Source organism: Martes martes (genome assembly GCF_963455335.1).
Source record: "Martes martes genome assembly, chromosome: 2".
Classification (NCBI taxonomy): domain Eukaryota; kingdom Metazoa; phylum Chordata; class Mammalia; order Carnivora; family Mustelidae; genus Martes; species Martes martes.
This window is the reverse complement of record NC_137889.1, coordinates 143,986,628-144,001,364: the sequence shown is the minus strand read 5'-3', so window position 1 is coordinate 144,001,364 and position 14,737 is coordinate 143,986,628. Positions and strand designations below refer to the sequence as shown.

Genomic DNA, 14,737 nt, shown 5'->3' with positions numbered 1-14,737 from the left:
CACCATCATCACCATCACCACCAAGATCATCATCATCACTATTGCCATCATCATCCATCATCACCATCACTATCATCATCATCATAATTCTCACCATCATCACCACCATCACCACCACCTCCACCACCATCATCAAGATCATCATCATCACCATTGCCACCATCATCATCAACCACCATCATCACCACCATCACCATCATCAGCACCATCAGCACCACCATCATTACCACCATCACCACCATCACCACCATCACCACTATCACTACTACTAGTGGCAAAATGAGATAAGCAACTTTGCCCGAGTTTTTACTCCTCAGAATGTGTATCTGCTCATGGAACCAAAGGGAAGAAATGTGTTGCTTAGAAGGTTGGCGCTCCCAGCCGGAGGCAGACTGTAAGCTACAACAGCGCACCCCAAGGATGGGCCAGGCAGGAGGGAATAGGCATGGGCTTTCAAATCATGTCGCAGAAGTCACCTGCCTCCTGCTTTTCCCGCCATGACCTCAGGGTCAACACTCCACACCTCGTGACTGGCTCCCTCTCCTTCCTCCTCTGCTTCCCCCAGCATCCACCAAGAATGAGTCCTGGGAAGCAACCACCACTCACCAGTCATCACAAGGAGGAGTGCCGGGCATTTGCACCTAACCAAGCAGCCACCCTTCAAAGAAAACACTCCAGTCGGGCCAGCAGGCTGTTTATTGTCTTTATTTTTTCACAAGCTTTGAATTCAGAAATAAGAGCCACAATAAGTCAGTTGTTAAGTAAAAATGGGGGTGATTACAAAGGAAAACTTTGTACAAAACTTTAAAAATCTGACTGCCCCGTCAACCACCTCGAAGGGACCAGGAGCGGGGCCACGGGGAGCAGCCCTCGCCCCATCGTTGTCAGCCCTGATGGGGGCGGGGAGACCCCTTTCTGAGTGTGAACCTGGCTAGGCCTGAAGTCGGAGCTGGCTGGAAGGACACACACAGACCAGAAGACGGCATGGCGAGTCACAAGTGCCACGGAGACCAGGGTTTCTGACACAGGACGTGGATGGTGTTTCTCTGCACACACTGGAAGGCTCCCCTGCCTCTCTGAGAATTCACAGAAGGATCTCGAGGCGGGTGGGGGTGGGGAGAAGTGGGGCAGGCGGACTTGGGGGTGGGGACAATGAGTAAACATCTTTGCGTGGAGAGTTCTGGAATCACCCCTGAGGGCTCGAGGTCTCGGCATTGGGTCTACGTGGGTCCTCGGCGATGTCCCGTCAGACGCGCTCACAGACTGCACACATAATTTAGTAACATGCATCAACTATCCTAGAACAGCTACAAGGGGGCAAAAGGAACCACCCAGAGATTCATGGAGTCCGTGGAGTCAGAAGTGGGAGGGACAGTACAAGACGCTGCTAGAACCTGTGTTCACTAAGGAGGGAAATGGAGACCCATGCTCTGAAGTGGAGTCAGCATGAACACACGACCGTGGGGCAAGGAGTTTCCAAGCAAACACACCACACTAGTACCACTTCTTCCTAAACAAGAGAGGAAAGAACATCATTCAATTTTCCCCCCATCAGTACCAAATAAAACTGCGGATTTCCCAAACCCTGACAGGGAAAGGAATGGACATTATTCCTAGAACGCTTCACGCTGGAGCTCAAGCCATCTGCCCGTCCGCCTTCAGCCCAGACTGGTGATGTTGGAGCGGCCACCAGGGGGCGCCACGATGCGGTGGCCGGTGCGCCGGGGGTTGTTGTCGTCGATCTGGGCACCTGAAAGAGACAAATTTAAAAATAGAGCTTCTCTATGACCCTGCAATTGCACTACTGGGTATTTATCCCCAAAACACAGACATAGTGAACAGAATGGCCACCTGTACCCCAGTGTTCATAGCAGCAATGGCCACAGTCTCCAAACTCTGGGAAGAGCCAAGATGCCCTTCAACAGACGAATAGATAAAGAAGATGTGGTCCATATACACTATGGAGTATTAGGCCTCCATCAGAAAGGACGGATACCCAACTTTTGTATCAGCATGGACAGGACTGGAGGAGATTATGCTGAGTGAAACAAGTCAAGCAGAGAGACTCAATTATCATATGTTTTCACTTACTTGTGGAGCATAAAGAATAACATGGAGGACATTGGGAAAAGGAAAGGAAAAGTGAATTGGAGGAAATCGGAGGGGAATATGAACCATGAGAAACTGTGGACTCTGAGAAACAAACAGGGTTTTAGAGGGGAGGGGGTGGGGGGATGGGTGAGCCTGGTGGTGGGTATTAAGGAGGGCATGGATTGCAGGGTGTGGTGCATAAACAATGAATCTTGGAACACTGAAAAAAAAATAAAATTACAAAAAAAAAAAAAAAAGAAAGAAAGAAAGAGACAGAGCCAGTCACCACTGACAGGTTCCACAGGTTGCTCCTGACGGTTGGGAGGCTGAGCCCTCGTCCCGAGATGCCCTCCAAGCCTCTCCACCCTGTGGGGCTCAGTCCAGACTCACCTCTGCAAAGGCTCCCCAATGGGGTTCACTGCTCTCTCCTCTATGTGCCCCCCTCAGGCCCTGGGGTGACCCCCTTGCAGCCCTGAGCGCCCTGCACTATTTCTCTCCTGGCTTCATGTTCTTGAACCATGTGGGCAAGCACTTATTGAGTGCCTACTGTGTGCAGGCACAAGCCTGGTGCTTTAATATGTGTGTTTGAGTTTAAGGTAGACAGCAATCCTATGAAGGGGGAGGGGTTTACCCCAAATGTACGGATAAGGAATTGGAGGCTCAGGTCATGTACTTTGTGGGGGCAAAGCTGGAGGGCGGGCCAGCCAGAATTCCAGCCCCAACTGGTTTGTCTCCACAGCTCGGGCTCCTACTGGAGTTAAAACAACCCACAGCAGTGCTCGATGCTCCAAAGGTGTTTTTTGCACAGTATGCATAGGCGTGCACATGTGGGTGTGCATGTATGAGTGCATGCGTGCGTGCATAAGAACTACCTGGAGCTGGATTTATCCACCTCGTTTGCAACGGCCACATCTGCATGGGGGAGGGTATCATTTTTTTTGTTTTCAATTTGCAAAACCAACCATTTGTCCCACCTTATGCATTCTTTGGCCATTAAAGATGTAAAGTTCCAGCATCAAGTGCAGCGCCTGTGCTCAGCAGATATGGATGTGGTGTGCAAGCAGTGACTGATGGACAAAGCCCAAAGGAGGGATGGCATGAGAGGGACCTGGGGTCCAGTCCGGAGATAGGTTCCAGGATAGATGGTTTCTGGAATCCGGGGGATTTGGAATCAGACCCACCTTCCCTTGGCCTTCACTTCCTTTTCTGTAAAGTGAGAGGAGCAGAGACGAAGTGCCCTCCATCTCTGCCATGTCTGATCTCTGAAAGTCACTATGGGTGTAGCATAGCAAGCTCCCTTGGTAGACACTGTGTCTTCTGGTAAACCAGGAACTTCCTCAAGTCCCAGAACCAGATATCAGGCTTAGTGCTCAATCCCCGTTTCCCTCCTAATCCTCTCCACCTTGCTGGTTACCTGTCCACTACTCTGATAGCACCTGTTGGGCACAAGGACCCTAGGGCACTCAATCAGCATCTCTAGAAAGTGACATTAAGCAGGTATTGAAAAGGTACCTGTGAAGTCATTCCTGATGTCAGAAAAAGCCTACGGTGCTGGTAGCAAATGAAGTCACCTGCTAACCTGCTGGGAGGCGGGCTGGGGCGGGGTGGTGGGTCTGGAGCCAGTGAGTGTTGACCTGGGGCGTGGGCTGGTGGGGGAGCCCTTCCCATAGACCGTTCATTTCATTGTTTCTCCAGTTCTAAAAGGGCAGGTTTCCCAGCCCCCCCATATGTAATAACGATCGCGACTTGTGACTGGAGGAGAGGTCCAGTCTGCAAACTCCACGTTTCTTCACCCTCATGGCTTGTCCTGGCTCTATGTCTAATCCCCGTTGTGCTGACTGAGCATCCCATGAAATATGTGAGTGGTGTTTTGGGTCCAATGGTGGAAAACATACTAGTTTTTTTTACAGACTTGAATCACACTCATCGTGTGAGAAACTCTTGCACTAAGGCTTGTGAGAAGTAAGATGAGCTGAACTGGGGACACCACCACCACCACTTATATTCACCACTGCCTAATCTCTGAGACAGACACTCCCTGGATGGAGGAGTTGTCACCCCACAATTTAAATGGTTATTCATTTCTTTCTGCTTCCCCATTCTCATTTGCCAAACATATCAGCTTCTCTGTTTAAATGGCTTTCATTCCTGTTAGATCTGAGTCTGCAAACGAGGGACCACTGACAAATCTTGGCCACTACCTGTTTTTGTACAGTCCATGGGCTAAGAATAGTTTTTTACATTTTTTTTTACACTTTTCAATGGTTGCCTTTGAAATGGCTACTTAATATAATACCCTAAATTTTACGTCTTGGCTCACAAAACCTAGACCATTTACTCTCCAGTCCTTTAAGACAACATTTGCTGACCTGCCGGAGCAGACTGGGAGCTGCCCAGCTGTGTCTTATCCATCACCGTATTCCTAGAACATAGCCCAGCGTAGAAACACGCTAACACCTCAAATACTCCCACGGACAAAATTTCCAGGGCACAAAATTCCTGTTCAATTCCAGTGTGTGCATGTCTGCCCTCATGTGGCAAACTGTTGAAACCGCAGCATCCTAGTGTCCGAGGGACCAGGTTCAGCTTCTGGGGGAAGGCATGCTTAAGGATGAGCTCAAGGCCAATTTTTGTGCAGACTTCATCACCAGGGTTAGGTGTCTCTGTGTAGTCCCTGTGGAGCCCCTTTGCTTTCTGACTTCCCCTCGCCCATTTGGCCACTCCCAGGAGGGGAGGAGATGGGGCTCCCCACCTGTTCCTCGCTTTCTCCTCTGGAGCCCAAGGGGGCTTCTTGGAAGTGCTGTGGGCATGGGGAGCCTCTTACCTGATAAACTGAAGTTGGACTGGTGGAGGTTTCTGATGGGCGGGGGCTGGTGTTTGGAAGGCGAGGACTTGGCAGAAGGAGCAGGAGTCGCATATTTGGGTGTGGCTGGGACCTCATACACAGGACCATCGTACATGCCCCTGGGAACACCTTGTAACCCTGAAACCTAAACAGAGGAAGGGGAGGGGGGACAGACGGGCAAGATGCACCTGAGCCTTCCCATTCAGGCGGGCCAGAGCCTTGTGGTCGGACAGTGACCAGAGGGCACCTGGGGACATGCACACACATGTGGGTACACATGTGCACACACCCCCATATGTATGCACCCATATATAACCCAACACAAAAAGACATGCACACACACACACATAGAGCTCCATTTTCAAGAGGAGAACACTTTCCCTGCATGCCCCATCTCCCTCAAGGACCACTGAATCATCTATGGTCTTGCAGAAGGTGACCCCAAGACAAAGATTTGGGGGAGCTAGTTTATTTGGGAGGTGATTCCAGAAAGGAGGAGGAGGGAGAGGAAGGGAGAAAACCTAGCACATGGTGGGGTGATGGGACCACCTCTGAGGGCAGCCAGCTCAGGGAAATCACGAGGTGAACATCTGCTCAGACCTTCTGGTAGTCGAGCATTGCCCCGGGGGAGCCCTACAACCCTGACTACAGGTCTGGCCACCTTTCTGTTCTCCTCTTCACAATATCTGCTTCCTGCATCTCTGGACATTCTTCTGTTCTAGCTGATTCCAAACCTGCCTCCCCATGCCCTTCAGAGACCTCCTCCAAGCTCAGCTCCGCCAGAGACAGGTTCTGGGGTGGGTCCTGTCCCTCACCTGGTGTGGCTCCTGTCCTCTTCCCCCAGGCACGTAGGGAGAGAGTGCCTTGCCACGGGGATTCAGCCTCCTGGTCCCTGCAGATGAGGGCCTCGCATACAGACCAGGCACCTGCTCTTATGGATGTGGCTTCTAACCACAGGCCTCATAGTCACACCAATGTAAAGGAAATGAAGCTGGCCCTGGTGTGCTTGTGCCCCTCAGTGGGCATGCAGCCAGGAATTTACACAAGTCTCCTTATCTCTAGCATCCTGCTCTGGTCCCTCGGCCACCCAGCTCTTCATGGCCATTTCTCAGATCAGACTTGCTTATTCTCCATGTCCATCCTTTCCCTATCTGACACACAATGTCTGTGTGATTTGGAATCTTTGACCTGGGTTGCTACACCCTACAGGACACGGAAAGGCCTAAGCATTGTAATGTGGGCCTCGGAGTCTGGGGTATCATGTTTCTAGGCTTTTCCATCAAAATCAGTGGTGGGGGGCGTTTATGAAGCACAAGAAAAGCGGGACCACACACAGGAGGGCACACAGACATGTGCACACATATATCCATGCATACACACGTACACACACATCCATGCACACACGTGCACACCCACACCCACGCACACACCTGTGCACAAATATGCACACACCCACACACATCTGTGCATACACACATGCATGCACACACCCATGCACACACGTGCACACACCCATGCACACACCCACACATCCATGCACACACGTGCACACACATCCATGCACACACACAAGTATATACAACCACACACAGAAGCACGTATACACATGTATAGATACATCTATGCACACACACACATTTACACACATACACAAGCTGGCCTTTCCAGCAAACATCAGCCATTTAGTGTGGGAAGCGGGTGGCCAGAGTGACAGGAGGGACCCAATTAAGGAAGATGATGGGGCCACCAGGGGGAGTTTGCGTGAACTGAGAGCAAGCTCCCTGAGCCATGCTGGAGAACGGATGGAGCCTGTGACATGCCCTTCAATGGGGCACCGCGTGTCCCTGCCGAGACTCTTCCAGGAAAGCGGGGAAAAGACATGCAGGATGGAAGGGCAGGGAAGGCAAGAGAGGCAGTTTTGAAAGGCGTGAGAGGCCGTTCTGCCATCCCTTGAGGAGCCTGGGGGTGATTTTTCCCAGAAGGGCAAAGCCTAGAGGTTCCAGCATTCCTGCTGTGTGATGCTGGCCAGCCCACTGCTTCGAGCACCAGAGTCTGACCCACAGGAGGGTCCTGACACTCAAGGAGGGGTTGCCGAGGACACCGAGATGATGTGGGACGTGTACCCCAAAACAGCTCCATTCAGTGTTACTCCTGCCGCCCCTCCCATCCTACGTGGGCACACCCCTCTACAGTCTGCAAAATCCTGGGACCTCGACCATGCCCCAAGACGCCGGCAGGGCAGGGTGACGGCTCCCGTGGCCATGACTTGTTCACGCTGCACGCCCCAGACCCACTCACCTTGTTCCTGATCCTGACGCGCTGGTAGAGGTACTCGGGGAAAGGCTTCCGTGGGATGAAGCGGCCCACGCCCTTGTTGACGTTAATGTTGCCGTCCTCAAAGACGATCTTGCCCTGGCTGATGACCGCCAGCGGGGAGCCGTGGCACTCCATGCCCTCAAAGATGTTGTACTCCACAGCCTGCACGGCCAGAAGCACAGTGAAGCCCTTACCACCTGCCGCGGGGGTGGAACCCTCCGGACGTCCTCCCACGGGCACCTCCTGCGCTTGCCCTAGGGAAACCTCTTCTCTGGAACCCTGTCTTCTCCCCTTCTCTGTGCCTTCCCCAGCAGAATCAGCCCTCGCTCACCCTTGGGCACTTAGGCTGAAGGTGTTTTGTCTCAGGCACCATGAACGTGAACGCGCCCCCCCCCCCCCGTTGTCTGGCAATGTGGCTGCTCCGACCACAATAGGCATTTTTCTGTCTTTTTAAAAAATACCTTCTTTACGGTAGTTTCTATAATTAAGTTACTGGGTTGAGAGATAATGAGCTTTTGTAGGGTACATGTTGCCTACTGCCCAGTTATTTTCCAAAGGCATCAGACCAACCGACAACCGCGATGGCAGCGGGGGAGAGAGACACTTCCTTGATTTCGTGTCCGTAAACTCCCCTCCAGCACAGAGTAAGGTCATTTTTATATTTTTGATTTCTTTCTTTCCTTCTTTTGTTTTGCTAATTTGAAAGACAAAATATGTTCTTAGAAATACCCATTCCTTTCATAACCCCTAAAGGGAATGTAAGTACCACTAGGCAACTGTTTTTTATTATTTAAAAAGTAGGTCATCTAGACGGTAAAATGAAAAATCAAAAAGCACAAGCGATATTTGATTTTAAAAAGTAGGTCTCTCTGCTATCTCAGACTGAGACACCTGCCTTAAAGAAAGTCTCCTGAGCCCCCAGATATTTTTGGAGCATGAACAATGGTCTCGGCATTGCAAGAGCTCCGTACTAATGGGTTTCACCCAAATTTTTCTCCTGACCTCAGAGATTGTTCCATATCAGCACAGATCCCTATTAAAACTGTTTTTAACACCCTTTAAACCGCCATACTGTATTCCCTACAGGGAGAATTTATTTATCCCATTCCCAGAGATGGACAACTGGATGGTTTCCCTGCTTTCGCTGAAGCCCGTACTGAACCACGCTTCTGCATGTCCACACTGGCATGTGTGAACCCCTTTCTAGATGTGGAGTTGGAGCCAAAGAGTAAGTGGATTTTTAATTTTGATAGATTTGTGCTCCCTCACGTGCCTCCTGCTGTCTGACCCCACCTGTGCCCCATTAACCACCTGGGTCTCGGTCACTGTGTGGGTGAGAAACGTACTCTTGAGATTTGTATTTAGTTAATTACAAGTGCGATTGGGTCTGTTTTGAATGCTGTATACGTTGTTTGTATATTTCTTCTTGTGTAACTGTGTTTCCACACACTGTTTATTTATTAGGTTCTTGGTATTTTCTTCCCGGTTTCTAAGGACACTTGTGATGTTAGGGAATTTATCCGTTGTTTTGTCCTGAGTCTCACCTGGCTGTCTGTCCTCTGCCTTGGGATCTCATACAAGGTAATTATTATTATTATTTTTATGCCACACTGGGGGGTTTTTTGTTTAATTTGTACATAGTCAATGCTCACACAGGCTAATCTTCCTCTTTAGGCTTTCTAAGTTTTGTATCTAGCTTAGAAAGATCTTCTCCCCTTCAAAACTATAATTTCTAAATACACGGTTTATTCTAATCCTTTGGTAGCTTTCATTTCAACCTTCAGCCCATTCTGGGGTAAAGAGCACGGAGGTCTGGCCTTCTGGGTCTGCTGCTGGGACCCACTGGCTGATAACCACCTCTGTCTGGCCAATCTGAATTTCCTCCTGCTTTGTAAACCCAATTCTCCCCTGTGGTTGGGCTGCCACCTGGATGTCCCCTCTGTCCTACCAACAGCAAACTGCCCCAATGACTGTAACTGTACAACCAGTTTCAAGAACGGGGATGATGGTGCATCTGTGCTCAGTTGGTTCAGCGTCTGACTCTTGGTTTCAGCTGAAGACATGACCTCGGGGTTGTGAGATCAAGCCCCATGTAGGGGTCCGGGCCCCTACCCCTTTTTTCTCTCTCTCTCTCAAATAAATAAATAAAATCTTAGGAAAAAAAAAGAAAAAGAAGAACTGGAATGAGCAGGGCTTGCCCCTTTACGTTCCAGAAATGTCTGACTAGTTTCACATATAGCATTGAGGACTTCTGCTTTTCTAGCTAAACAACAATTCCATTGAGTTTTCTGATGGCATTGCTTCAAACTTACAGATGAAATTAGCAAGAATTGCTATGTTTGCTCTACTGAATCATTTTGGTGTAAAAGATCTTGTGTTTATAAAAGCCTTTAGTTTTTATTGTTATTAGGAACAGGATTTTGATTTCTATTCTATTTTTCAAAGTGCACTTGAATTACTTCATAGAAAAGATATCCATTCTTCCTACTGGTTTATAATCGGCCAACGGGTTCTCTTATCATTGCCACTGGATTCTGGGAGCATGCTCGAGGGTTCAGGGAAACAACTGGGTCCACACACAGTTGCTGACACTGAGTCACACTGGGTCAGAAGCTGCCTCCCAGGACCCAGGCAGATGGTCTACTCTCAGCTGTAATGTTTGCTAACCTAATGCTTCCCGAATCACCCTGAAGAGACCCACTATGTGCTGACTCATGTCCCGATGAAGCCCAAATATGGAGCATGAGTGACGCTCTGAAGTCAGGGAGGAAGCAAGCCACTGAGCCACCAGTTGAGACTGGCTGACCTCCTGGCTCACATGGCCCCACATGGCCCACTATTCCTCATGTTGGAGGACACGATGTACGCTATCATGCCTCTCCTAATCAGGGAGCTCTTATGAGGTTCTGGCTTACCCCCTACAGATGCCACATTTGAGGTCTGGCCACTACATGGGGTTTTAAAAGTTGTTTCCTTGCCTAAAAGTCATATGTGAACGATGTAATAATTCAAACAGTGCAAAGGATAACAATTAACATGAACAAAACTGGGGTGCCTTGGGTGGCTTGGTTGGAATAAGCATCTGCCTTTGGCTCAGGTCATGATCTCAGGGTCCTGGGATCGAGCCCCACATCAGGGTCCCTGCTCAGTGGGGCATCTGCTTCTCCCTCTCCCCCTACCCGTTCATGCTCTGTCTCCCTTTGTCTCTGTCTCTCTCTCTCTCTCTCTCAAATAAATAAGTAAAATCTTTAAAAAACAAAAAAACGAACAAAATTGTCGTCTCTCATCTGGGAGCCCCAGGTCCCTCGTCTCTACACTAGAAGGCAGTTACTGGTCCTTGGTTCTTTTGTGTCCTATAAAAGATAGCAGGACACTGACAAATGGGGAATATGTTTATGTCCATGAAGAGATAAATGTGCTCTATCCGGACAAGGGAGTGTTCTTCAGCCATAAGAAGGAATAAAGTACTGGGGCCTGGGCGGCTTCGTCGGTTCAGCATCTGCCTTCGGCTCAGGTCATGATCTCAGGGTCCTGGGATTGAGCCCCACATAGGGCTCCCTGCTCAACGGGGAGTCTGCTCTTCGCTGTCCTTCTGCCTGCCCCTCCCTTACTGTTCCATACTCTCTCTTCTCCCCCCCAAATAAATAAATAAAATCTTAAAAAAAAAATGAAGTAGAAACACACACCACAGTGTGGACAAGCCTCAACACCATGAAGCCAAGTGAAAGAAGCCAGACATGAAAGGCCACACACTATGGGATTCCTTTTATGTGACTGGTCCAGAATCGGCAAATCCAGAGAAAGAAATCAAATCCCTGGTCAACAGGGACTGGGAGAGGGCAGAACGGGGAGTGACTGCTAATGAGTCTGGGAGGATGTACAACCTTCTGAATACACAACTACACAAATACACAAACCACCACAGTGTCCACCTGGGTGCGGGCTCAGGGGCAGCAAGAGGTGGGGTGGCACATGGCCTGCCACCTGCCAGACCATCTCAAAAGTTCTCTTGATGGGACACCTTCCTGACCCCATGAGGGAACACGTGTCTCTCCTGTAGGACCAGACCCCACTGGACACACACACAACACAGCATTCACAGCGATTCAAGTGGGATCGTGTGCCTGCGAGGTGGTAAGTGTGGAGAATGGGGTACACCTTTCTCCAGGGAGGTGACCTCAGTCTCATTCCCTCCTGATCCTTTCACCAGGGATGGGAAGTGGGGGGGTGAAGGATGCCAGCGTGTCACTAGAGAGCACTGACTACCATAAACATGACAGCCAGCTGGCAAGTGGGACAAGACTTCTACAGCCCCATGCCAACTCCCTGGGACCTGGGGGCCAAGCCCATGAACTGTTCTGAAGGGTTCTTGTCACTTTCTTATGAGACTTCCTTGTCCTCATGCATGTGGTCTCACCTCTCCTAGCAGGTAGCCCCTAGGAGGGTGGGAAACTGTGCCTGTGTGACAATGAGGACCCTCTCTCAGGATGATGGGCTGTGCACACACTCTTCCCCCGACCTGCATCCTGTAACAGACGTAGTGGGCCGGGGTACAGGATGTGGTCTCTTACGTCTCTGACATTAGGACATTAATGTGGACATTAATTTGGACCCAAGACCACAGCTGCCCTTGCAGAGTGGGCTTGAAGCAAGCAACAAGGGAGGAGAAGATGACTTATGTCTCTTTGCATTCTAGGTTTGCTGGTAGAGTGAGGAAATCAAGGGCACACAGGATACAAAGCACAGAAATAACCCATGGCCATAGACTTGGGGCCTAGAGCTCAGAAAGCATGCACCCCTGCAGTGTGCTCAAACACAGAGGGCTCTAGGCCCAACCCTTTCCTTTGTCGAGTGTTAGCAGTGACGCCAACGTGAAGAAGGAGGTTTCTGAGATAGGAGATCAAACCCTTTCTAGCTTGATAACTAGGTTGGAGAAAGAATCTTGGACCTAATACTTCTCTGAGCTTGAGAAGGCATGCGTCCAGGGCAGGGCCCACCGAGAGAGAGACAGAGAGAGGGAGAGAGAGAACGCATCAGTAACACATCAATAACTTAGCCAAGTCTGCTCAAAGCCAGTCTCTCCAACTGGCAGAGAAACGTGAAGGACTGAGTCATGCCAGACATCAGATCACATCCTGGTTGGAAACTCCATAAATCATTTTCAACCAGAGGTTTCTAAAGTGGTTGCCAAGCAAGAATTGCTCACCCAGATCAGGAGCATCTCGGGTAAGCCAGGACTTACCGACTTGTGACTCTTGGCTGTTATGGTCTTCACCTTGTCAGGGTCCCATATGACCACATCGGCATCTGAGCCCACGGCAATCCGCCCTTTCCTGGGGTACAGGTTAAAGATCTTGGCTGCGTTGGTGCTGGTGATAGCAACAAACTGGTTCTCATCCATTTTGCCAGTAGCCTAAAGGCAAGATCTGCTGATGAGAAGAGTGCCCCCATAACAGGGCTGGGGAAAGGGCAGTCAGGGAAAAATCTAGGCCTTCCGACAGGAGTCCTCGAGAGGAGTCTGAAATTTTCTCCTCCCCTGCTGAAAACAGGCCATCCTGAAAGGGCACAAGGGCCTAGCCCCATTGGAGCGGAAATGTAACCAACCACTCAGAAGCATGCTGACCTTTGCTCAATGGCCACTGTGCCATCTTGTCAGGCCCACTGGGCCCAGGTTTAATAGAAAATGAAAACCTTTGGTTCAAGTCAGGGACCAGAGTGTGCTGTGGGGTGTCCTAATGCAACAAGCACTCTCTATACCCACTGTCAACCCCGGGCACAGGGTTTACCAAGTCACCTTTATAGGCACACAAAACTAAGGAAAACATTTTGCATCCTTAAAGAATACAGGACAACTGTGAGGCCTGCAACTGCAGAGGACCCCACAGGATCCATGCTGCTCTTTTAAGAATCACACCCTTCCTCACGTGCCCTCCTTATGCGTTCTCTCTTGCCTCAAAGCAAGGAAGGGAGGAGCTTTAAGAATCAGCCATTCAGGGACGCCTCAGTGGCTCAGTCAGTTGAGTGTCCAACTCTTGGTTTCAGAGTCATGATCTCATGGGTCGTGGGATCAGGCCCTGCATCAGGCTCCGCTCTCAGACAGGAGTCTGCTTGAAGATTCTCTCTCTCTGCCCCTCCCTCCACTTACTCTAGCACTCTCACAAATAACTAAATCTCCCCCCCCAAAAAAAAGGAACCAGCAGTGCACTATGTGCTAGCTTTTGATGGGCCACTTAGGGCGCTTCTAGAATGTTCCTGGGGATAGAGAAACAGGGAGCGCCTTACCACTGCCTTATCCCAGACAACAGTCATCCGCTCCTCTATCCCATTGACGCCCTCAGGGATCAGAGTGAAGTTGTCCTTGCCCACCGCCTTCTGGGCAGTGCTGTAGGGACAGTGGCCGCTGCCTGTGACCTGCAGGTCTCCACTGCAAGGACAAAAACAAGGTAGGGGTCAGACCTGAGTTCAGGTTGAACTTCAGGCACCCAGTACTGGCTATGAAATAAAAACCCCAAGAAATTCTGGGGAGAGGATTTGGGGCATATAATGGGCATTGGTGAGTGACATCAGAAGGTCCCTTGCTGGGAAGGCTCTGTCAGTGTGGGCTCTGGGCTCTCTCGGTGATGCTCCCCAGGTGGGCCTCCTCTTCCTCACTCGGAAGAGCAGACACCCACCCAAAAAAGGTGCCAAGTCAGGTTCACTAGGGGGTGAGGCCAGATAGGGCTTTGCCTTGGGGCATGTTGTGGGGACTTCTCTTCCATGTTGAAAGGAAAGGATCCTGGAGGTCTCTAGGCAGAGGATTGGCTTGGTCTGACTTGGGGTCTAAAATCTGGGTGCTGGTTGGGAACAGACTATGTCGTGGGTATGGAAGGGACAGCACAGAAACAGGCCTGTCAGAGGTGAACCAAGATGGCCGCAGCCAAGGGGGCGAGAAGTGGTCAGATCCCGGGGCCTTTGGCCTGTGTCCTGCCCTCTTCGGAGATGGGCAAGACTGTGGCAGCAGCAGCTTTGTGGGGGAGATGGCAGTCTGTCTGGACTTGGAGCTGCCCAGCAGACATGGGGCTGCAGGCGACAAGCAAGCCCGTGGATATGCAAGTGAAGGGATTCTGCATTGCACGGGAGAAAGAGGTTTCCAGGGTAGGTACACACCCTCCCACCCCCTTGGCGCTCCTTCTGACTAGAAGCCAGGACTTCTCCCCTAGCCAGCGAACTCCTACTCATCCTCTAGCTCCAGGCCCAATATTGCCTCCCCCATGAAGCCTTCTGCAAGTCTCCTGACTCTGAGCATGTGGTTCTGCTTCCAGAACAGCCTGCACACCTCACCACTTCGCATTCTCTTAGACCTAAGTGCTGCTTCCTCACGCTGGCCAACAGCAGGGAAGGGACCAATGCGGCTGTGCTCCTACTGTGTGCACATACCCAGGGGGTGCTTTGCAAGAAACAGTAGCCACATGCTGAGCCCTCAATTCCAGGCCATATTCCTACACT

At 50.5% G+C, this 14,737-nt stretch overlaps 1 protein-coding gene across 2 annotated transcripts in view; it reads right to left on the bottom strand.

Moving 5' to 3' along the window:
• Nucleotides 1-1,658: 1,658 nt before the first annotated feature.
• CRMP1 (collapsin response mediator protein 1) overlaps nt 1,659-14,737 on the bottom strand; it is a gene marked incomplete at both ends in the record, with an annotated part of 69,786 nt that continues 56,707 nt past the window's right edge. For both annotated transcript variants that reach the window (XM_080830630.1, XM_080830631.1), the window contains 5 exons: nt 1,659-1,750; nt 4,916-5,081; nt 7,235-7,414; nt 12,495-12,665; nt 13,535-13,676. In XM_080830630.1, coding sequence (XP_080686756.1) covers nt 1,659-1,750; nt 4,916-5,081; nt 7,235-7,414; nt 12,495-12,665; nt 13,535-13,676 — 751 coding nt within the window. The remainder of the gene's footprint in view (nt 1,751-4,915; nt 5,082-7,234; nt 7,415-12,494; nt 12,666-13,534; nt 13,677-14,737) is intronic.